General features: G+C 44.2%; 2 protein-coding genes across 3 annotated transcripts; both read right to left on the reverse strand.

Moving 5' to 3' along the window:
* Positions 1–1077: 1077 nt before the first annotated feature.
* On the reverse strand, positions 1078–13310 carry LOC129112851 (inositol monophosphatase 1-like). Of its 2 annotated transcripts, none has more exons than XM_054625100.1 (9): positions 13213–13310; positions 11377–11455; positions 10661–10794; positions 10302–10406; positions 5380–5425; positions 2573–2681; positions 2150–2258; positions 1363–1514; positions 1078–1286 (listed from the first exon to the last, which is right to left on the reverse strand). In XM_054625100.1, exons 2-9 carry the CDS (start codon positions 11437–11439, stop codon positions 1156–1158), a joined length of 849 nt encoding a protein of 282 aa, XP_054481075.1. In that variant the 5' UTR covers positions 11440–11455; positions 13213–13310; the 3' UTR covers positions 1078–1155. The 2 variants fall into 2 exon arrangements, with proteins under 2 accessions (XP_054481075.1, XP_054481068.1); XM_054625093.1 differs by lacking the exon at positions 13213–13310 and adding an exon at positions 12972–13135.
* A 989-nt stretch (positions 13311–14299) lies between these two features.
* Positions 14300–17901, reverse strand: LOC129116000 (inositol monophosphatase 1-like). Its single transcript, XM_054627149.1, has 8 exons — positions 17821–17901; positions 17326–17459; positions 16525–16629; positions 16134–16179; positions 15941–16049; positions 15731–15839; positions 14746–14897; positions 14300–14662 (listed from the first exon to the last, which is right to left on the reverse strand). Exons 1-8 carry the CDS (start codon positions 17899–17901, stop codon positions 14514–14516), a joined length of 885 nt encoding a protein of 294 aa, XP_054483124.1. The 3' UTR covers positions 14300–14513.
* Between the last annotated feature and the right edge of the window lie 5377 nt (positions 17902–23278).

A 23278-nucleotide genomic window follows, 5' to 3' on the forward strand; every position in this document is an offset into this window, starting at 1 on the left:
CAGAGTACAGTATGTTATAAACAGTCAGAGTATAGTATGTTATAAACAGAGTACAGTATGTTATAAACAGTCAGAGTATAGTATGTTATAAACAGTCAGAGTACAGTATGTTATAAACAGTCAGAGTATAGTATGTTATAAACAGTCAGAGTACAGTATGTTATAAACAGTCAGAGTACAGTATGTTATAAACAGTCAGAGTATAGTATGTTATAAACAGTCAGAGTATGTTATAAACAGTCAGAGTACAGTATGTTATAAACAGTCAGAGTATAGTCAGAGTATAGTATGTTATAAACAGTCAGAGTATAGTATGTTATAAACAGTCAGAGTATAGTATGTTATAAACAGTCAGAGTACAGTATGTTATAAACAGTCAGAGTACAGTATGTTATAAACAGTCAGAGTATAGTATGTTATAAACAGTCAGAGTACAGTATGTTATAAACAGTCAGAGTACAGTATGTTATAAACAGTCAGTATGTTATAGTCAGAGTATAGTATGTTATAAACAGTCAGAGTACAGTATGTTATAAAAGTCAGTCAGTAGTTATAAACAGTCAGAGTATAGTATGTTATAAACAGTCAGAGTAGTCAGAGTATGTTATAAACAGTCAGAGTCAGTATGTTATAAACAGTCAGAGTACAGTATGTTATAAACAGTACAGTATGTTATAAAGTAGTTATCAGTCAGTATGTTATAAACAGTCAGAGTACAGTATGTTATAAACAGTCAGAGTATAGTCAGAGTATAGTATGTTATAAACAGTCAGAGTATAGTCAGAGTATAGTATGTTATAAACAGTCAGAGTACAGTATGTTATAAACAGTCAGAGTACAGTATGTTATAAACAGTCAGAGTACAGTATGTTATAAACAGTCAGAGTATAGTCAGAGTATAGTATGTTATAAACAGTCAGAGTATAGTCAGAGTATAGTATGTTATAAACAGTCAGAGTATAGTATGTTATAAACAGTCAGAGTACAGTATGTTATAAACAGTCAGAGTACAGTATGTTATAAACAGTCAGAGTACAGTATGTTTACAACATTGTTGTCACCCAGCAAGTATTTGTTTTCATGACAAACTTTATTCTACAAACATGTGTCCCGAACATAAAATCTGTGGTTGAACCCACAATGCAGTGCGTGAGCTCAGGGTCTGCCTGCTGGCGGGGCGTCGTCTCTGGCCGGACTGAAGCCGTCCATCTCTTTAACGATCCTCTCGGCGATGCTTCTGTTGTTGGCAGCAACAATCCTTCTGGACATCAGGTCCAGCGCTCCTCCTGAACACACAACGTTTTAATGCCCATGTCCTCCATGAATTCATCAGCAGATCATTTACTATCTGAGTCTCCGTACCCTCCACGTCCATCAGGACTCCTCCAGCCTCTGAGACAACCAGGGATCCGGCAGCGACGTCCCAAACGTGGATCCCGATCTCATAATACGCTTCAACACACCCTGAGGCCACATGACACATGTTGATGGCTGCAGTACCTGCACCACGCACCCTGGAACCAAGCATGTACTGTTAAAATACAGTATCAGTAGTAATTCCACAGTATCACTAGTATTACTGCAGTATCACTAGTATTACCACAGTATCAGTAGTATTGTATCAGTAGTATTACCACAGTATCAGTAGTATTACCACAGTATCAGTAGTATTACCACAGTATCAGTAGTATTACCACAGTATCAGTAGTATTACCACAGTATCAGTAGTATTACCACAGTATCAGTAGTATTACCACAGTATCAGTAGTATTGTATCAGTAGCATTACCACAGTATCAGTAGTATTACCACTAGTATTACCACAGTATCAGTAGTATTACCACAGTATCAGTAGTATTACCACAGTATCACACAGTATCAGTAGTATTACCACAGTATCAGTAGTATTACCACAGTATCACTAGTATTACCACAGTATCAGTAGTATTGTATCAGTAGTATTACCACAGTATCAGTAGTATTGTATCAGTAGTATTACCACAGTATCAGTAGTATTACCACAGTATCAGTAGTATTACCACAGTATCAGTAGTATTACCACAGTATCAGTAGTATTACCACAGTATCAGTAGTATTACCACAGTATTACCACAGTATCAGTAGTATTACCACAGTATCAGTAGTATTACCCGTGTACAGGGATGCAGAGAATACTCTTCAGGCTCGAGAAGATTTTCTCGACAGCTTCAGGGTCTCTGCTGGATCCGAACTCTGTGGCGATGATGGACTGTTTAATGTCTGACAGTACAACAGAAACAGGTCAGGTTGGGTCTCTGATTGGATCAGAGCATCATGACATCACATCCTGTTGTACTCCGATACATGCAGTAATAAACACAGTAATAAACACAGTAATAAAGAGTAAAGGTGTAATTACACTCTCCGCTGTTTCTGAACAGACATATTGAACATGTTGATTTAAATAAAAGCCTCCATCATCTCAGTTGTTGCCTTTGATCAGTGTCTTTAGATTAAATATGATTTGCAGATATGACTCGTTCTAATAGCTTATTGATGGGTTAATCCGTTGAGGTGGGTTATTGATTACTGACCTTCCTGATCAGAAACCTGCAGTGGCTCTCCGTTACAAAACGCTCCCTTCCCTCTCCTCGCTGTGTACATCTTATCTTCCAAACAACTGTAAACCACCCCGAACTCCATCTGAAGGAGGCACAAAGAGGAAGGACAGCTGTAGAGCCTCATTCAACCTAGAGTAGGTCCTTAATCAATAAGTGATAGTCACCAGGTCAACCTAGAGTAGGTCCTTAATCAATAAGTGATAGTCACCAGGTCAACCTAGAGTAGGTCCTTAATCAATAAGTGATAGTCACCAGGTCAACCTAGAGTAGGTCCTTAATCAATAAGTGATAGTCACCAGGTCAACCTAGAGTAGGTCCTTAATCAATAAGTGATAGTCACCAGGTCAACCTAGAGTAGGTCCTTAATCAATAAGTGATAGTCACCAGGTCAACCTAGAGTAGGTCCTTAATCAATAAGTGATAGTCACCAGGTCAACCTAGAGTAGGTCCTTAATCAATAAGTGATAGTCACCAGGTCAACCTAGAGTAGGTCCTTAATCAATAAGTGATAGTCACCAGGTCAACCAATAAGTGAGTAGGTCAACCTCCTTAATCAATAAGTGATAGTCACCAGGTCAACCTAGAGTAGGTCCTTAATCAATAAGTGATAGTCACCAGGTCAACCTAGAGAGATAGATAGGTACAGAACGTGCTCAGCCCTCATGGGTTTATAAGACAGCAGCAGTACAGCTGCAGTGGATCCACATCTCATCAGGTCACATCTGATTACAGAATGACATGTTGCTTCACCGCTCCATCTTAAACAAAACATTCTTTCTTCTCTCCCAGGCCTGGCAAATAAAAACTGCTACAAAGAAGGTTCCTTTCCTAAAACACAACTCAAGTTTTTCATAGTCATCTCGCCAAAAGAAATCAACATAAATGGAAGTCATTTTACTGAAGAGGGCATCTCTTATGTCCTTGTGGACAGGACAGTAAAACAAAAAGTGCTCCTCATTTTCAATTTCACCCAGCTCACACAACAAACAGGTTCTGTCCTCCTCTGGAGTGGAATGAAACCTACCGCTCTCCAGGGCTAATGCTAATGTTCCTGAGCGTAACACATAGGGATCTTTGTCTTCTGTTTAAGTTGTACTTAACATAAAGTTCTGAATTATAGTTATTCTTTATGAGACAATAAGTTCGTAACTTTGGTGTACACCATATGTCAACTGACCATTTTTCTTTATGCATAAGAAACAGTTTGGTCCTAATATCCAGAATATGACAAAGTAACCTGTTCTGAAAAATGAAAGACAGGTCGGTCATATAAAACAGAGATTTCAAACCCTTAGCCCATGGATGGCCATGCAAAATGTCCCAATGAAATATCTTTTTTGTAAGTCTCTGATCAGACATGTTCACAAGTCTATTACAGTAGGTCCTTAACCAATAAGTGATAGTAACCAGGTCAACCTAGAGTAGGTCCTTTTATATACTGGTTCAGGTCTACAGTTAGGGCTGGTTCAGGTTTATAGTTAGAGCTGGTTCAGGTCTACAGTTAGGGCTGGTTCAGGTCTATAGTTAGGACTGGTTCAGGTCTATAGTTAGAGCTGGTTCAGGTTTATAGTGAGAGCTGGTTCAGGTTTATAGTTAGGACTGGTTCAGGTTTATAGTTAGGACTGGTTCAGGTTTATAGTTAGGACTGGTTCAGGTCTATAGTTAGAGCTGGTTCAGGTTTATAGTGAGAGCTGGTTCAGGTTTATAGTTAGGACTGGTTCAGGTCTATAGTTAGGACTGGTTCAGGTTTATAGTGAGAGCTGGTTCAGGTCTATAGTTAGGACTGGTTCAGGTCTATAGTTAGGACTGGTTCAGGTCTATAGTTAGGACTGGTTCAGGTTTATAGTGAGAGCTGGTTCAGGTCTATAGTTAGGACTGGTTAGCTGGTTCAGGTCTATAGTTATAGTTAGAGCTGGTTCAGGTTTATAGTAGTTAGAGCTGGTTCTATAGTTAGAGCTGGTCAGGTTTATAGTTACTGGTTAGTTAGGACTGGTTCAGGTTTATAGTTAGGACTGGTTCAGGTTTATAGTTAAGAGCTGGTTCAGGTCTATAGTTAGGACTGGTTCAGGTTTATAGTTAGAGCTGGTTCAGGTCTATAGTTAGAGCTGGTTCAGGTTTATAGTTAGGACTGGTTCAGGTGTATAGTTAGAGCTGGTTCAGGTCTATAGTTAGTGCTGGTTCAGGTCTACAGTTAGGACTGGTTCAGGTCTATAGTTAGTGCTGGTTCAGGTCTATAGTTAGAGCTGGTTCAGGTCTATAGTTAGGACTGGTTCAGGTCTATAGTTAGTGCTGGTTCAGGTCTACAGTTAGGACTGGTTCAGGTCTATAGTTAGGACTGGTTCAGGTCTATAGTTAGAGCTGGTTCAGGTCTATAGTTAGGACTGGTTCAGGTCTATAGTTAGGACTGGTTCAGGTCTATAGTTAGGACTGGTTCAGGTCTATAGTTAGGACTGGTTCAGGTCTATAGTTAGGACTGGTTCAGGTCTATAGTTAGGACTGGTTCAGGTCTATAGTTAGGACTGGTTCAGGTCAGGTCTATAGTTAGGACTGGTTCAGGTCTATAGTTAGGACTGGTTCAGGTCTATAGTTAGGACTGGTTAGGTCTATAGGACTGGTCAGGTCTATAGTTAGGAGGTTCAGGTCTATAGTTAGGACTGGTTCAGGTCTATATAGTTCAGGTCTATAGTTAGGACTGGTTCAGGTCTATAGTTAGGACTGGTTCAGGTCTATAGTTACCACCCCGGTATGTGTACTAGGTCATGACTTGTCATCAAACTCACCTGTTTGTTGACAGAAAATCCGATGGAAACAGCAACAAAAGGGAATCTGTTAAAGAGACAGTGACGTATTTAATGAATGATGACAGTAAACGCATCGCCGCTCTCTCTCCACCAACCAGTGAAGTCACAAACTACATGATGTCATCACTCCATCATTCTATGATTAAACGGTCACATGACTCTAGAGATGTTGTTCTGTCAAGGTGACGTTTGTTCCAAATGTAAAGAACTTCCCTCCAGGTGTTCCTCACATCAGCTCTGTTACTATGGCGACAGTTATCACAGGGACTCTTCCTTCAGTACAACCTCGTTCAAGTGTGTCCTCTGTGAACGATGTCTCCTGTCCTTAAGTGATGACCTCATATAAACATAAATGTCACTCAGGGTTATGGTATTATATAAAGAGGAGATGTGAGGAGAGGAGAGGATGATGATGGTGATGATGATGATGATGATGGTGATGATGATGATGATGATGATGATGATGTTGATGATGGTGATGATGATGATGATGATGATGGTGATGATGATGGTGATGATGATGATGATGGTGATAATGATGATGATGATGATGATGATGATGATGATGATGGTGATGATGATGATGGTGATGATGATGATGGTGATGATGGTGATGATGGTGATGATGATGATGATGATGATGATGGTGATGATGATGATGGTGATGATGGTGATTGTGATGATGATGGTGATGATGGTGATGATGGTGATGATGGTGATGATGATGATGGTGATGATGATGTGATAATGATGATGATGATGATGATGGTGATGATGATGATGGTGATAATGATGATGGTGATGATGGTGATGGTGATGGTGATAATGATGATGATGATGGTGATAATGATGATGATGGTGATGATGATGGTGATAATGATGGTGATGATGATGGTGATGATGATGGTGATGATGATGGTGATGATGATGGTGATGGTGATGATGATGATGGTGATAATGATGGTGATGGTGATGGTGATAATGATGATGATGACGGTGATAATGATGATGATGTAGTGAGACTGGATGGACCTTTGTTGATCTAACACTGCAGAATATTGTTCTGACCCAGAGACCCCCCCTCCTTCACTCTGGTACTGCATCTCTACAGAGGAGGTTCCAACACACTTTCCCAGAGACTCCCCATCGTACCAGAAGGTACCTCTGCACCTTCAGCAGTAAAGGTGTCAGATCTGACAGTCCGCAGCCCTGAGAGGAAGATCTCAAGACAAGATAGGAAGTTAGCACCGGGACGTCTGAACCAATGCCTAACCTTCTCCCCCCCTTTCTCTTATCTGGGAACAGGCCATCTGGATTTCACAGGTCACTTCATAAAGTACTTAAGTCAAGAGAACAGGAACTCACACTAGTTGTCTAGTAGCTCTGGGTTAGGGTATGTATGAGTCTTTACAGTATTCAATAACCCCACTCAAGTTATTCCATGGTTGATTTCAGGAAAGTACATCTTTGTCCTGAAACTGTGAAGTGGAGAACAGAGTTAAACCGTTTCATGTTTTTAACATCTTGACTCATCATGTGACCATGCTGCCATCCAGTGGTCAATTGGTGATAACACAGATATTTGTCAAAGTGACAAGATGTGGTGACACAGTTAAGGTGACAGTACATAGTAGCGATAGTTATAAAATGTTTACACGCTAGTAAGTCACATGACCGATGCGCATTTCTGATCCGCATTATCTTTGTTAAATCCTGTATATTATGTGTATGTAACTGAAATTCCATTTCTGTAAACATACAAGTTGATACAGCGGGTAAAATAAGTATTGAACACGTCACCATTTTTCTCAGTAAATATGTTTCTAAAGGTGATATTGACATGACATCTTCACCAGATGTCGGTAACAACCCAAGTAGTAGTTTAGGATTTCTAAACTTCTGAATGTTCCAGTGAGCACTGTTTGGGCCATAATCCGGAAGTGGAAAGAACATCATTTCACCATAAACCGGCCACGACCAGGTGCTCCTCGCAATATTTCTGACAGAGGAGTGAAAAGAATTATCAGAAGAGTTGTCCAAGAGCGAAGGACCACTAGTGGAGAGCTTCAGAAAGACCTGGAATCAGCAGGTACAATTGTTTCAAAGAAAACAATAAGTAATGCATCAACCGCCGTGGCCTGTATGCACGCTCACCACGCAAGACTCCACTGCTGAAGAAAAAGCATGTTGAAGCTCGTTTAAAGTTTGCTGCACAACATCAGACAAGCCTGTGAAATACTGGGAGGATATAGTCTGGTCAGATGAGACCAACATGGAACTCTTTGGAGGCCATAATACACACCATGTTTGGAGGTCAAATGGCACTGCACATCACCCCAAAAACACCAGACCAACAGTGAAGTTTGGAGGTGGAACATCATGGTGTGGGGCTGTTTTTCAGCATACGGCACTGGCAAACTTCATATAATTGAAGGAAGGATGAATGGAAAAATGTACCGAGACATTCTTGATAAAAATCTGCTGCCATCTAGCAGGATGATGAAGATGAAACGAGGGTGGACATCTCAGCAAGACAATGATCCCAAACACACAGCCAAGGAAACTCTCCATTGGTTTCAGAGAAAGAAAATAAAGCTGCTAGAATGGCCCAGCCAATCACCTGACCTGAATCCAATAGAAACTCTATGGAAAGAACTAAAGATCAGAGTTCATAGAAGAGGCCCACGGAACCTTCAAGATCTGAAGACTGTTTGTGTGGAAGAATGGGCCAAAATCACACCTGAGCAATGCATGCCACTAGTTTCTCCATACAGGAGGCGTCTTGAAGCTGTCATCACCAACAAAGGCTTCTGTACCAAGTATTAAATACATTTCAGTAAGCGTGTTCAATACTTTTTCCCTGTGTCATTCCATTTTATTACACATAACTTAATTTCTGAACTTATTTGTTTGGTTTTCTTTGTATGTATGGATTACTTGGGTTGTTACCGACATCTGGTGAACATTTCATGTCAATAGCACCTTTAGAAATATATTCACTGAGAGAAATGGTGACGTGTTCAATATTTATTTTACCCGCTGTAAGTGTGTAAGGTTTATTAATCTAATAGTGAAGGAAAGTATGTGATTGATTTGTTTAAGATGTTAGATTAGTTCATTTACTAATCAAGAGCACGGCAACATTTAGAGACAAAGGAACCTGAAATCGTGGCAAAACAGAGTCGTAACTCAGGCCACACCCTACGATTTGACACCGTTCCTGCATGGATAAAACGGGTGAACTTTTCTTTGTCTCTTGTTTTTCGTTTCGTGCTGGTTGTGCGTATTGTTTGGTTTACGGAGCTCCATAAACGCTCCCGTTATTTTATTTAATAGAACAGCAGTTACTGTCACTGCTCTTTCTTCTCAACTCCTTTTGAGCATCTTATAGTTATTCATTTTAAGCAAGCCTTATTTTGTTTTAGTGTACGTCTGTTGACCTTGTGAGATATCAACTTTAATTATTATCGTTTAGGCCGAACGAGATTAGTTTGAGTCCATCAACGAGTAGCCTCAATTATAAAATTATTCAGAGCAATATCCCGCCCAGTACCACACCGGATCCAAAGCTACTTCAGTGAATCAAGACTCGGAAAGCACAGAAACTTTCCAATTCACATTGCCACCGCAGTGTGTGTAATTCAGAGACTATTTGCCAATTCACTTGGTGAATTTCCGAAGACGGCTGAGAACCACCGCTCCTTCGCCTCATCAACCGGCATCCATCTTCTCCTCATCAACCGGCATCCATCGTCTCCTCATCAACCGGCATCCATCGTCTCCTCATCAATCCATCGGCATCCATCGTCTCCTCATCAACCGGCATCCATCGTCTCCTCATCTCGGCATCCATCTTCTCCTCATCAACCGGCATCCATCGTCTCCTCATCAACCGGCATCCATCTTCTCCTCATCAACCGGCATCCATCGTCTCCTCATCAACCGGCATCCATCGTCTCCTCATCAACCGGCATCCATCTTCTCCTCATCAACCGGCATCCATCTTCTCCTCATCAACCGCATCCATCGTCTCCTCATCAACCGCATCCATCGTCTCCTCATCCATCCATCTCCTCATCAACCGGCATCCATCGTCTCCTCATCATCAACCGGCATCCATCTTCTCCTCATCAACCGGCATCCATCGTCTCCTCATCAACCGGCATCCATCTTCTCCTCATCAACCGGCATCCATCGTCTCCTCATCAACCGGCATCCATCGTCTCCTCATCAACCGGCATCCATCGTCTCCTCATCAACCGGCATCCATCTTCTCCTCATCAACCGGCATCCATCGTCTCCTCATCAACCGGCATCCATCTTCTCCTCATCAACCGGCATCCATCCTCATCAACCGGCATCCATCATCTCCTCATCAACCGGCATCCATCTTCTCCTCATCAACCGGCATCCATCTTCTCCTCATCAACCGGCATCCATCGCATCCATCTTCTCCTCATCAACCGGCATCCATCTTCTCCTCATCAACCGGCATCCATCGTCTCCTCATCAACCGGCATCCATCGTCTCCTCATCAACCGGCATCCATCGTCTCCTCATCAACCGGCATCCATCTTCTCCTCATCAACCGGCATCCATCGTCTCCTCATCAACCGGCATCCATCTTCTCCTCATCAACCGGCATCCATCGTCTCCTCATCAACCGGCATCCATCTTCTCCTCATCAACCGGCATCCATCTTCTTATAAGGTCAATGAAATCAGGACTTACGCCTGAGATATTAACACTGGATCATTTGTTGCCAAATAATTGATTGTATTTTTGTTATTTTCCTCCATACGGAGGTGGTGCCCCCAAAGTTTTCACAAGAGTAATATTTAAATTTTAAAGTAGTTTGATAAACACGCTACAATGGTGTGTTTGATATGAAAAACACTCACGCGTGAACAAAGTTGGTCGTCCCATCGATGGGGTCGATGATCCAGGTGGGACTGTCAGTGAGGACGCAAGCTTCACCTGCAGCGACAGACTCCTCCCCTATGAAGCTGACAGACAGACAGACAGACAGACAGACAGACAGAGACAGACAGACAGACAGACAGACAGACAGACAGACAGACAGGTTCAGGATTTAAACTGAAGGTTTTGTTTCTCATTGTTACTGTAAATAAAACATGTTGTATTCAAATATTAATGTATGTAAATACTTATCTGTCTGTGTGCCAAACCCCTTCAGAATTGATGAATGGATCTGATCAACCATCGTTACCATACACACTGAGGAGGCGGGGCTTCTTACCTGTGAGTGGGGAATTTCTCCTTCACTGATTGGATGATGAGTTGCTCGACCTTCTGGTCGGTTTGTGTCACCAGATCAACCGACGAACTCTTCGTCATCACCTTCCTGTCATCCTGCAGAGCCTCACGCACCACCTGATCAATACAGAGAACAGAGCTGATCGATACAGAGAACAGAGCTGATCAATACAGAGAACAGAGCTGATCGATACAGAGAACAGAGCTGATCAATACAGAGAACAGAGCTGATCGATACAGAGAACAGAGCTGATCAATACAGAGAACAGAGCTGATCGATACAGAGAACAGAGCTGATCAATACAGAGAACAGAGCTGATCGATACAGAGAACAGAGATGATCGATACAGAGAACAGAGCTGATCAGAGAACAGAGAACAGAGCTGATCAATACAGAGAACAGAGCTGATCAATACAGAGAACAGAGATGATCGATACAGAGAACAGAGATGATCAATACAGAGAACAGAGCTGATCGATACAGAGAACAGAGATGATCGATACAGAGAACAGAGATGATCAATACAGAGAACAGAGCTGATCAATACAGAGAACAGAGATGATCAATACAGAGAACAGAGCTGATCGATACAGAGAACAGACTGACACACACACACACACACACACACACACACACACACACACACACACACACACACACACACACACACACACACACACACACACACAGTGTCTGACCTCTCCAGCTCTTCTTGCGAGGGCGACAGCGTGATCCATGGCGTTCTGCCAGAGGTCGGCCATCTTGGATGAACAGCTCCTTATAAGGAGAGAAATTACATCATCAATGGAACTTGAGGAGAACCTGTTATATATTCCATGGTTGGCCTTAAAGAACCTAGAGAACCTGTTATATATTCCATCGTTGACCTTAAAGAACCTATAGAACCTGTTATATATTCCATGGTTGACCTTAAAGAACCTAGAGAACCTGTTATATATTCCATCGTTGACCTTAAAGAACCTAGAGAACCTGTTATATATTCCATCGTTGACCTTAAAGAACCTATAGAACCTGTTATATATTCCATGGTTGACCTTAAAGAACCTGTTATATATTCCATGGTTGACCTTAAAGAACCAATAGAACCTTTTCTTTCACATGATGTTCCTGAGTAACATCATGTGAAGCCTGTACACTTACGCAACGTAAGGAAACCAGTGGGTCCTAAACCAGTGGGTTTGAAACCAGTGGGTCCTAAACCAGTGGGTTTGAAACCAGTGGGTTCTAAACCAGTGGGTCCTAAACCAGTGGGTTTGAAACCAGTGGGTCCTAAACCAGTGGGTTTGAAACCAGTGGGTCCTAAACCAGTGGGTTTGAAACCAGTGGGTCCTAAACCAGTGGTTCTAAACCAGTGGGTTTGAAACCAGTGGGTTCTAAACCAGTGGGTTTGAAACCAGTGGTTCTAAACCAGTGGGTTTGAAACCAGTGGGTTCTAAACCAGTGGTTCTAAACCAGTGGTTCTAAACCAGTGGGTCCTAAACCAGTGGTTCTAAACCAGTGGGTTTGAAACCAGTGGGGGTGTCACACCGGAAGCTGTCCGGGCTGTGTGTTTTCTCACGAAGAGCCTAAAAACAGCGCGTCTGTGACGTAGGTAAAGTGCTGACGGAGACACAGAGACGTGAACGACGTAAACGACGTAAACAACGTGAACAACGTGACGTTAAAGTCCAACCAGAGAATGTCTAATATGAGGAGAACTGGCACTCGCGGGTTAGTTCCGGGTTTCCGGACTGGTTGCAGTAATAATCTTTGACCATGCGGGGCGCTCGTAGGCGAGTCCAGAATGAATGGGAGCCAACGGGGTTTTATCCTCAGAATCCACTTTTCTCACGATGTAATTTTTTGTCAAGTAATTTTAAAGTTGCTATCAAAGGGTGGGGCTAAAATAATAAACTCAGCTGAATATTGCATTTTTTAAGGTCACGTATCTGTTCTAAAAAGGTGTTCAAAAAATGCGATGACGTCACACTGTCAGAGGTACTGCTTTACGGCAGTTTCTGAATCACTTCGGCACTTCCTTTTATTAACATATAATAGTATAATATATATATATATATAATATAAATACAGTACGCAAAAATAACTTCGACGGAAAGTCCTCCTTAAGATAATGTTTCCGATGCGCTTCAGCTTCAGATGCCGTCAAGAGGGGTCTCTGGTCGTAATCAGTCGCAAGTCCGTCCCTGACCAATCAGCATCATTAGCAGAATGCTAGCGTATACGGCCAACAACGGCCCAAACTGTAAGAAATCGAAAGGACATAAGTACTCACTCATTTGACTTTTGAACCATAATCTATATTGAACTTGCGGAATCTACAATAAAATTTGCGATATTTCAACGACAAGCAGGTGAAAGAGGCATAATTAGCCGTTTAGCCCGATAGACTCCCATTCAATCTGGACTCGCCCGCGATCACTCCCAGTGGATGTCTCATGGAACTACAACCAAAATCGGTACAATGGGGCGTATAGGGAGTGCCCAGGCTCTTCGTAGACGGGCTCTGGTCCAACCTGCTGACGGTCTGCTGCTGCTGCGGATCAGTGGCTCCGCTTACTTCCGGGTTTCTGTTTCTTCTTCTTCTTCTTCTTCTTCTTCTTCTTCTTCTTCTTCTTCTTCTTCTTCTTTTCACTCGTGCAGCAGAGTGCTGCTGCCTCCTGCTGGTGAATTACACACACTACAGGCGAGCCACAGTCCTGTATGAAGTGTGAGAACAGAGTACCTGAACAGGTAGAGAACAGAGTACCTGAACAGGTAGTAGAACAGAGTACCTGAACAGGTAGAGAACAGAGTACCTGAACAGGTAGAGAACAGAGTACCTGAACAGGTAGAGAACAGAGTACCTGAACAGGTAGAGAACAGAGTACCTGAACAGGTAGAGAACAGAGTACCTGAACAGGTAGAGAACAGAGTACCTGAACAGGTAGAAAACAGAGTACCTGAACAGGTAAACAGAGTACCTGAACAGGTAGAGAACAGAGTACCTGAACAGGTAGAGAACAGAGTACCTGAACAGGTAAACAGAGTACCTGAACAGGTAGAGAACAGAGTACCTGAACAGGTAGAGAACAGAGTACCTGAACAGGTAGAGAACAGAGTACCTGAACAGGTAAACAGAGTACCTGAACAGGTACCAGAGTACCTGAACAGGTAGAGAACAGAGTACCTGAACAGGTAGAGAACAGAGTACCTGAACAGGTAGAGAACAGAGTTTATCATAACGTAAGTTAAATTACATTTCACAAAAAACACAATGTCTCAATTTTAAAAAGCAATACAAATGTGTTAGATAAACTAAATGAATAATTAATGTCTTAATTATTCTTAATCAGATATTTTTCTCTCAGTCTTAATTAAATTAATAATGCTAACTGATCACAGATTTCTCCACAAATTCATCAATAAATAAAGCAAACTTTTTACTTTTTTCTTTAGTCACGTCAGTTTTATTTAAATAGCTCAATATCACAAATCACAAATCTGGCTCAAGGGTCTTCACAATCTGCAGAGCAAACAACAATACAAATTAAAAAACTACCCAAAAACCCATATCTGGGGAATAAATGTTGAAAGCTCAGGAAGAGTTACAGAAGAGGCAAACAGACTAAGATAAATAAGTAAAATAACAGTATGGACAATGAAAATGACAAAATGAGGATTTATTGGATGTGTTTATTAATTAGGAAATAATAAATTTACTGGTTAAATCTCGATGAGCTTCCTTAAGATGTATTTGTGGAACCTGATTTACAACATAACGTTACAACATTCAACAGATACAACTCAATGAGACATTCTGTCAGATGACCTACACTCAGTTTTCATCTGTCGCCCCACCGACACACCTGATGTCCTCGTCGTCACGGCGACAGGGAAACACCTTGATGACCTTAGAGATATCATTGGCCACAGCAGCAGAGCTGGCAGCGATGACTCTCCTGGACATCATGTCGAACTCTGACCCTGAGGAGGAACACGGACCAATGTGAGTAAGACACGACTTCCGCTGATACACACTGGTGACATATCACATGTTAAATACAGACCGTCCGTATCCATGACAACGCCTCCCGCCTCCTGGACGATAATTGCAGAGGCCGCAATGTCCCAGCAGTGCATCCCGATGTGGTAGTAGGCGTCGGCTCCACCCGTCGCAACCTGACACATGTCGACCGCTGCCGTCCCCAACGCACGGATACTGCAACATACAAGAAACATGCAGACAACACGTTAGAGAGGTGACAACACACGGATACTGCAACATACAAGAAACACGCAGACAACACGTTAGAGAGGTGACAACACACGGATACTGCAACATACAAGAAACACGCAGACAACACGTTAGAGAGATGACAACACACGGATACTGCAACATACAAGAAACACGCAGACAACGCGTTAGAGAGGTGACAACACACGGATACTGCAACATACAAGAAACACGCAGACAACACGTTAGAGAGGTGACAACACACGGATACTGCAACATACAAGAAACACGCAGAAAACACGTTAGAAAGGTGACAACACACGGATACTGGAACATAGAAGAAACACGCAGACGACACGTTAGAGAGGTGACAACACACGGATACTGGAACATACAAGAAACACGCTAACAGCTAACGTTAGCTAACGATAGTTAACTCTCCTCCTGCTGATTCCAAAAAATTGGTTGTTCAAAGTGTATCATTATCAAGGATCAGCAACGAGAAAGGATTGATGTTGATTTCCTGATCACATATTTCACTGATTGAAAGTCCCTTAAAAAGATCAGGTTTATTTTTTTACCCCGATTGGATGAGGCATTCCACTTGCCCCAACACAGAGTTTACTTGCCCCGTGCTAACCTAAATGTCGAGCCTTGCAAGTTGTAGTTTGGAACATCAGTATGTAGCTTTAAACATCAAGGTGTTGTCTGGATTACCAGCACATAACAAAGTGTTTCAAAATGCACTGTTAAAAAAGTTTGAATGTTCTATGTTCTTATTGAGCAGCAGAGAGGAGTGTCATGTTTTCTGTTCTCACCCGTGAACAGGAAGTTTCAGGAGTCTGAAGATGTTGGAGGTCATGGTGGACAGAGCTAGATCATCACGCTCCGCTCCGATCTCTGTCACCACCACACACCTGTTCACGTCTGAAAGGAGACAGAACGATCAGAACAACTCCAATACCACCTTAACACTCAAAGTACAGGTGTGATGTTACATCTGTGACGTCACAGGTGTATGATGTCACCTTCCTGTCCAGACGCATGCAGGGGTTCTCCATTCACGAACGCTCCTCTTCCTCTCTGAGCATAGAACAGTTTGTCCTCCACACAGCTGTACACGATCCCGAACTCCGTCTGACAACAACAACATATCAGTCCACTTCCTGTCCGAAACTCCACCCCCATAACCTCTGACCTGTAGCTAACAGGTGAGTTTACCTGCTTGTTGACGGTGAAGGCGATGGAGATGGCCACGAATGGAAACCTGTGAGCAGAAACATGACCTCAGGTTCTGATTACACATTGACTTCCTGTCTGTCCGTCCTGAAGAAGGGTCCTCAGTGGCTTTTGCTGAGCCTTCTAACATTTCCTCCGATTAAAGGTTTTTTATCTCAATGGAGGGTGTCGTATGGTGTACAGATTGTTCATGCTTGTAGAACTATTCATATAGATAATTATATATTTTCATTCATGCTTTTATCATAAAGCCACAGGAAGAAGTGTTGATAATCACGAACTTGAGTTGATCAGTGAATCAGGCAGATCAGTGCAGGTAGAGCAGGTGTGACCCTCGTCTCTGTGTCATCACAGCGTGGGCAGAGATTCTCACCTGTGTACGAAATTTACAGTGCCATCGATGGGGTCAATGATCCAGGTGGGACTGTCAGTCAGCTCCAGACGCTCACCTGCAGCTACAGACTCCTCCCCGATGAACCTGAGGGTCAGAGGACAAACAATGTCATCATGTACCTGCTGACTTCCTGTCTGCGGTTGCCAGACACCGATCAGCAGATGGGAGTTCCTGGCCTTCTTAGAGTCTCTGGACGGCGTCCTGGAAATGGCGACTGGGAACTCCACAGTTCCGCTGGTCTACTTAATGCTCACAACACTTGAAATCAGATCAACCGAGGTCAAAGATCGATTTCATGGACAGGAGGGAGGAGAGGATCTGGTTTGGGGTCCTCAGAATTGTGTCTCTGCTCTTAGCAGATGATGTGGTTCTGGTGGCTCCATCAGACTGGGATCTTCAGCTCTGACTGGGTGCAGCAGAGAGGATTAGTTGGGATGAGAGTCAGTACCTACAACTTTGAGTTGCTCTAGTTGGGAGTGAGTCACTGTCCCAATGAGGGAGCTCCAGTGTCTGGGGTTCCACAGTGAGGTAATGTGATGCAAGGGTTCTGTTGAAGAGGGAACTGAGCCCAAAGGCAGAGCAGCTGGTTCCTCTGATCAGGATCCACCTGGACACCTCCCTTTGGAGGTTTACGACACGTCAACAGTAGAACCTGTGTTGTGGGTATTTGTTCCTACAGTAGAATACAGTAGAATACAGTAGAACAACAGTAGAACCTGTGTTGTGGGTATTTGTTCCTACAGTAGAATACAGTAGAATACAGTAGAACAACAGTAGAACCTGTGTTGTGGGTATTTGTTCCTGATGGCGGAGATGAGGATCTTCTCGACTCTTTGGTCAGTTTCTGTCACCAAATCAGCCGGAGAGCTTTTCAACTTCACTTCCTTCTGCTGCTGAAACGCTGACAGTACAATCTGAAAAAACACATGTTGTTATTAGTGGTAGTATCAGTAGTATCAGTATCAGTAGTAGTAGTAGTATCCGTAGTAGTATCCATCGTAGAAGTAGTATCAGTATCACAGCACAGAAACCGCCCTACTGAAAATCACAAATGACATACTTCTCTCTGCTGACTCTGGCTTCCTCACCATCCTCATCCTCCTTGACCTCAGCGCCGCCTTCGACACCATCAACCACTCCATCCTCCTCTCACGTCTCCAGCACTCCCTTGGCATAACTGGCACTGCCCTCTCCTGGTTCACCTCATATCTCTCAGACCGACATCAATTCATTGCCATAAACAACTGTAAATCCTCCACCTCCCCAGTCACCCACGGTGTCCCCCAAGGTTCCGTGCTTGGTCCCCTCCTCTTCATCATTTACATCCTTCCCCTTGGACAAATCATCCGTCGTCATGGTCTACATTTCCACTGCTACGCTGACGACACCCAACTCTACTTCTCCTCCAAGACCATCACCTCAGTCACCCACTCCACTCTCACCACCTGTCTCACTGATGTAAAATCATGGATGCAACAGAATTTTCTCAAACTCAACTGCAATAAATCTGAAATACTCATCATCGGCCCTAACTCCCTCACCCGCTCAGCCCAGACCTTCTCTCTCAACATTGATGGCTCCATCGTCACCCCCTCCACCCAGGTCCGCAACCTCGGAATCATCCTCGACCCCACCCTCTCTTTCCTACCCCACGCCAACCACATCACCAAAACTGCCTTCTTTCACCTCAGGAACATTGCACGCCTCCGGCCCTCCCTGTCCTCTGCCACCACCGAAATTCTCATCCATGCCCTCATAACCTCCAGACTTGACTACTGCAACAGCATCCTCTATGGCTCTCCCAACAAAATCCAATATGTTCAGAACTCTGCCGCTCGACTGCTCACCTCCACCCGCCGCTACGGACACATCACCCCGGTCCTACGCAACCTCCACTGGCTCCCGGTCAAATACAGGATAGACTTTAAAATATTACTCACCACCTACAAAGCCCTCAACAACCTGGCCCCTCCCTACCTTTCAGACCTCCTCCCCCTCCACGGCCCACCCCTTGCCTCAGGTCCGCCTGTGCAAACACTCTGAAGACCATCAGGACCAAGCGCTGGACCTGGGGTGACAGGGCCTTCTCAGTTGCTGCACCCTCCCTCTGGAACGCCCTCCCCATCCACATCCGTCAGGCTCCCACCCTATCATCATTCAAACAAGCCCTCAAAACCCACCTCTTCAAACTCGCCTTCACCTGCTAACCCCTGCTCCCTTTCCCTCCCTACCCTCCACTACATGACTCATTCCGCACAGCTTCTCCAGTTTTCTTAAATGTTCTGTTTGTTTGTTTTGTTTGCTCCTTTGTGTTCTTTTTTTGTTTTTGTTTGTCTTCGCCCTATGTAAAGCGTCTTTGGGTATCTAGAAAAGCGCTATATAAAATTAATGTATTATTATCAGTAGTAGTATCAGTAATTAATCCTTTATTAGTCCCACAATGGGGAAATTACAATTCTCTGCATTTGACCATCCCAGAGTGATGATTGTGATGACTGGTATGCCTGTCTCCCAACCAGGACTGATGAAGAGGGGCGGAGTCGCCGCGTTGGTGGCCTATATGGTGCGCCCTGTTCCAGCAGTCCAGGCCTTCCTTTTTGGCATCTCTACCTGCTTGCCACGCTGCGACGTTTTGATCTCCTTTTTGTTATGTTGTCAAATAAACCGCGATCATTGTGAAAATGAACCCACGCCTCTGTCCTCCATCATTGTCTGGTTACCCTAGACCATGACAAGTGGGGGCTCGTCAAACTATAGCCATGCTCCGTGGTTTGTTTAGTCGGCTTTGTTTGGTTCCATTTTATGAATGAATGGACACATCACGTGAGTAACTCCAGTGATTGTTTACGTTGGTTACGTAGTAACTGAGCCGAGATCGTTTTTTTTTTTTTTTTTTTTTTTGGGAGGGCGAGAGGTGTGCGATATTGGTTATTAAAATGTGTTTTTTGTAATGTTAAATGTAAGGGTCGGGCATGGTAGGTCTGATCATGAGTGGTCTCTGATAGCTGTTCAATATCCTACCAACGTTCTAGCGTTGGGTTGTGTTTTCGGATACGTAGTTTATTTTGTTTTCATGTTCGCTGCTCATGCTCGTGTGACAAGATAACAATTGCAGAGCAACGTTTTCCCCAGTTAGAACGCTCCGGCGTTTGTGCCTAGGTTCCAGCGACTGCGTCTGGGCTGGTGGTCACCGCCCTGGAAGGAAGGCTGAATCGACATAGTCGGGATGGCTGGAACTCCAGCGGTATTAGGTGGGCAGAGCCTTTTTGCTAATCCCCGGCTCTCGGACGCAGTCAGAAGATAGGTAAGATTAGTCGGGGGGGAATTAGAGGGAGCTCTGTGTTGTCTTGTTACATGGGTAGAGTTGCGCGTTGCGTGTCTCGTTTGATTTATTTTTAAGAACAGCTGATCGATGAGCCATCTGCCACAGCCATGGCTGAGATTGATAATTTCGTGGCCACTCCCACATTGGAGGTGTTCGAGGAATTTACCAAGGAACAGCTTGTGTTTCTTGCGGGCCATTATGGAGTGTCGTTGTCTAGCTCTGCAAAGAGAAATAAAGGCGTAATGCAAACGATTATACGAGACGCGCTAGTTGAGAAGGAGGTTCTGCCTGCAGAACCCGAACCTCCTCCCGAGCTGCCTCCCATTGGCTTGTCGTTTGAGCAGCAAAAAGAGCTTTTGCAATTGCAAATAGACAAAGGCAAGCTGCAACTTTTAGAGCGTGAAGCTCTTGTTGAAAAGTGCAGATTGGAGCGCGATATCGAAGTTGGAAAACAGGAGTTTGAACGCGAAAAAATGGCGCTTGAGCACAAGCGCTTAGCATTAATTGAGGAGGGTAAATCAACTCCTATTACACCTATTAATGGTGGCAATATTGATGTTACGAGGTACCTAAGACTTCTGCCAAAGTTTGAAGAGTCTAATGTAGATACTTTTTTTACTTTATTTGAGCGTGCGGCTGACCTGCACGATTGGCCTGATGCGACGCGATGTTTACTGCTTCAGTGTGTTTTGAGTGGTCGTGCTGCCCAAGCTTATGCAGCACTCGGTGTGCCCGAGAGTCGTTCTTATTCGTGTGTGAAAGAAGCAGTGCTTAAAACCTATGAACTCGTGCCAGAAGCATACCGTCAAAGGTTTCGTGGAATGCGCAAACGTTTTGGTCAGACTTATGGGGTGTTCGCAGACGATTTGTCTATTCAGTTAGATCGCTGGTGTTCGTCATCGGAAGTTGAGTCGTATGACGGGTTACGCAGTCTCTTTTTGGTGGAGCAATTCAAGAATTGGCTCCCTGAGGAGATGGCGATGTATGTAACAGAACACCAGGTGACTACACTTTCTGAAGCAGCAGTTTTAGCGGATAACTATGCGTTGGTCCACAAAACAAGGTTGTTTGGTGGACAACCAGTCAGTAATGAACGTGCACAGTGGAGCCACCAAGCTCCCCGTAAAACCACGTCTAATGCACCCTCTGCTTCTGGTGATTCAGGATTTCGTGCTGAGCGCACTCAAAATAAAATAGATCATAACGTAACGTGCCACTTCTGCCTAGGCGTAGGGCATACGAAATGGCAATGTGAGGCGTTGAAAAAGAAAAAAGAGAATGAACAAAAATATAAGGCTAAATTTGGTACCGCTACTCAGACTAAAGGCGCAGCACAAGGATCTGCTTTGGCCATATCTCTCCCTAGTCAACCGATTAACGTGAACGAGCCTGAATTCGAAGTGAGTTTTTCCCCCTTTATTTCAGATGGCTCTGTTTCACTAGGCGCTGATGGAGAGAAAGTGCCGATTAAGATACTCAGAGATACTGGTTCGGTCGAATCATTTATCTTGCAATCAGCGTTGCCGTTCTCGCCTGCTTCCGACACTGGCCAGTCTGTTTTAGTGCGTGGAATTAACCTAAATGTTTTGTCTGTGCCCCTGCATAGGGTGTATATAGACTCCGACTTGGTCCAGGGTGAGGTGGCTGTTGGCGTACGTCCGGCGCTCCCGTTACAGGGCGCCGCCATGATTCTTGGTAATGGACTGGCCAAGTCCAGAGTATGGGCCAAGGCACCGCCTAGCGTTGATAAATCTAACCTAGGATCTCTCTTTGAGGGGTGTGAGACCCCCTGTGTGCACCCAGTGGCTGCTGTGACACGCTCTGCCTCGCGGGCTGCTGCCAAAACAGGTGATGGCGACAGTTCTGCGCTGCCACCGTTGCCTGGTTTGCCTGATTCGATCCCGAGAGAACAGCTGATCGATGCGCAACGAGCTGACACTTCGTTACAGTCTCTATACGCTAGAGTGAAGGACAGCAATACCGTACAGGGTTATGTGGTTAGAGAGGATGTCCTAATGCGCAGATGTCCAGCACGCAGCGGACTGCCAGGAGTATATGACTGGCAGTTGGTAGTGCCAGCTTCACTGCGCAAAATAGTGTTGGAAACGGCCCATGATGATGCGGGTCATATGGGGGTTAAAAAGACGTATGACCGAATCCTGCGCTACTGTTATTGGCCTCGAGTTAAACGAGACATCGCTTCACACGTGAAGACCTGTCATGTGTGTCAATTAACTGGTAAGCCGAACCAGGCGATTAAGCCCGTGCCTCTAAGGCCGATAACACCTACACCTAAACCTTTTGATCATCTTGTGATTGACTGTGTCGGACCGCTGCCTCGCTCGAAATCGGGTTGTATTTATCTGCTGACAGTGATGTGTCAAACAACCCGTTACCCCGCAGCATATGCTCTGCGTTCAATCAAGGTCAAGCCAGTCGTTAAGGCGCTGTCCCAATTCATTTCCATATTCGGATTGCCTACAGTGATACAGTCGGATCGTGGTACAAATTTCACATCCAAAACGTTCTCTCAAATATTGCGCTTGTTGAAGATCCGACACAATAAGTCATCGGCTCGGCACCCCCAGAGTCAAGGTGTCTTAGAACGTTTCCATCAGACGTACAAATCGATGCTGAGAGCCTATTGTGTACAATTAGACAGCGATTGGGAGGATGCTCTTCCCTGGCTGCTGCTGGCGGTTAGGGAGGTGACTCAGGCAAGTACCGGGTTTAGCCCGAACGAACTTGTGTTTGGCCACACAGTGCGGGGGCCAGTAGCATCACTGATGGATAGTGCAAGCAATGAGCCGCCGCAGACTTTGACCGATTACGTTAATGGATTCAGGCGACGATTATATGCTGTTGGGGGATTAGCAAGGTTGAAACTGCAAAAAGCGCAAGTGAAAATGAAGCAAGTGTATGACAGGAAAGCTAGGTGTCGCTCTTTCAAACCTGGAGACCAGGTGATGGTCATTCTACCTGTCATACACTCTCCATTTCAGGCTAAATTTGCAGGGCCATACAAGGTGATTCGCCAAGAGAAAAATGACAATTATGTAGTGGCCACGCCAGATAAGAAAAGACGTACACAGCTGTGTCACGCAAATCTGCTGAAGCCCTACTTTAACCGAGACGGGGAGGAAGAGGAGTTGCCGTCTGTGCGGCCTGATTTGAGCACTGTTCCCAGTCCGGTGGTGGTAGCACCGGATGAGGACGGCGCTACCTGCATTCAGACTTGTATCGCAACTTCCATCCCCTCCATGCCAGCGGTGGCAACGCTGGAGGAGGTGGACGCCTGTGAGCCTGACGATGCAGCTTTGTTGGGAAAACTCAACAATACTGAATCTTTGGCTAATTTACCGTTGCTGTTGGGCCATCTGACTCCAGATCAAGCATCTGAGTTGAGTG

The sequence above is a fragment of the Anoplopoma fimbria genome, chromosome 3 (genome assembly GCF_027596085.1).
Source record: "Anoplopoma fimbria isolate UVic2021 breed Golden Eagle Sablefish chromosome 3, Afim_UVic_2022, whole genome shotgun sequence".
Taxonomy (NCBI): domain Eukaryota; kingdom Metazoa; phylum Chordata; class Actinopteri; order Perciformes; family Anoplopomatidae; genus Anoplopoma; species Anoplopoma fimbria.

What these genes read in the sequence shown, in the direction of transcription:
- LOC129112851 (XM_054625093.1), bottom strand. Translation starts at nt 12,991, where the DNA reads ATGGTTCAAAAGTCAAATGA. An exon ending in GAGAAATTCCCCACTCACAG is followed by an intron (nt 10,407 to 10,660) that starts GTAAGAAGCCCC and finishes TCTGTCTGTCAG; the next exon opens with CTTCATAGGGGAGGAGTCTG. An exon ending in GATTTTCTGTCAACAAACAG is followed by an intron (nt 2,682 to 5,379) that starts GTGAGTTTGATG and finishes TGCCTCCTTCAG; the next exon opens with ATGGAGTTCGGGGTGGTTTA.
- LOC129116000 (XM_054627149.1), bottom strand. Translation starts at nt 17,901, where the DNA reads ATGACGACGGATGATTTGTCCAAGGGGAAGGATGTAAATGATGAAGAG. An exon ending in AACAAATACCCACAACACAG is followed by an intron (nt 16,630 to 17,325) that starts GTTCTACTGTTG and finishes TCTGACCCTCAG; the next exon opens with GTTCATCGGGGAGGAGTCTG. An exon ending in CGTTGTCATGGATACGGACG is followed by an intron (nt 14,663 to 14,745) that starts GTCTGTATTTAA and finishes GTTCCTCCTCAG; the next exon opens with GGTCAGAGTTCGACATGATG.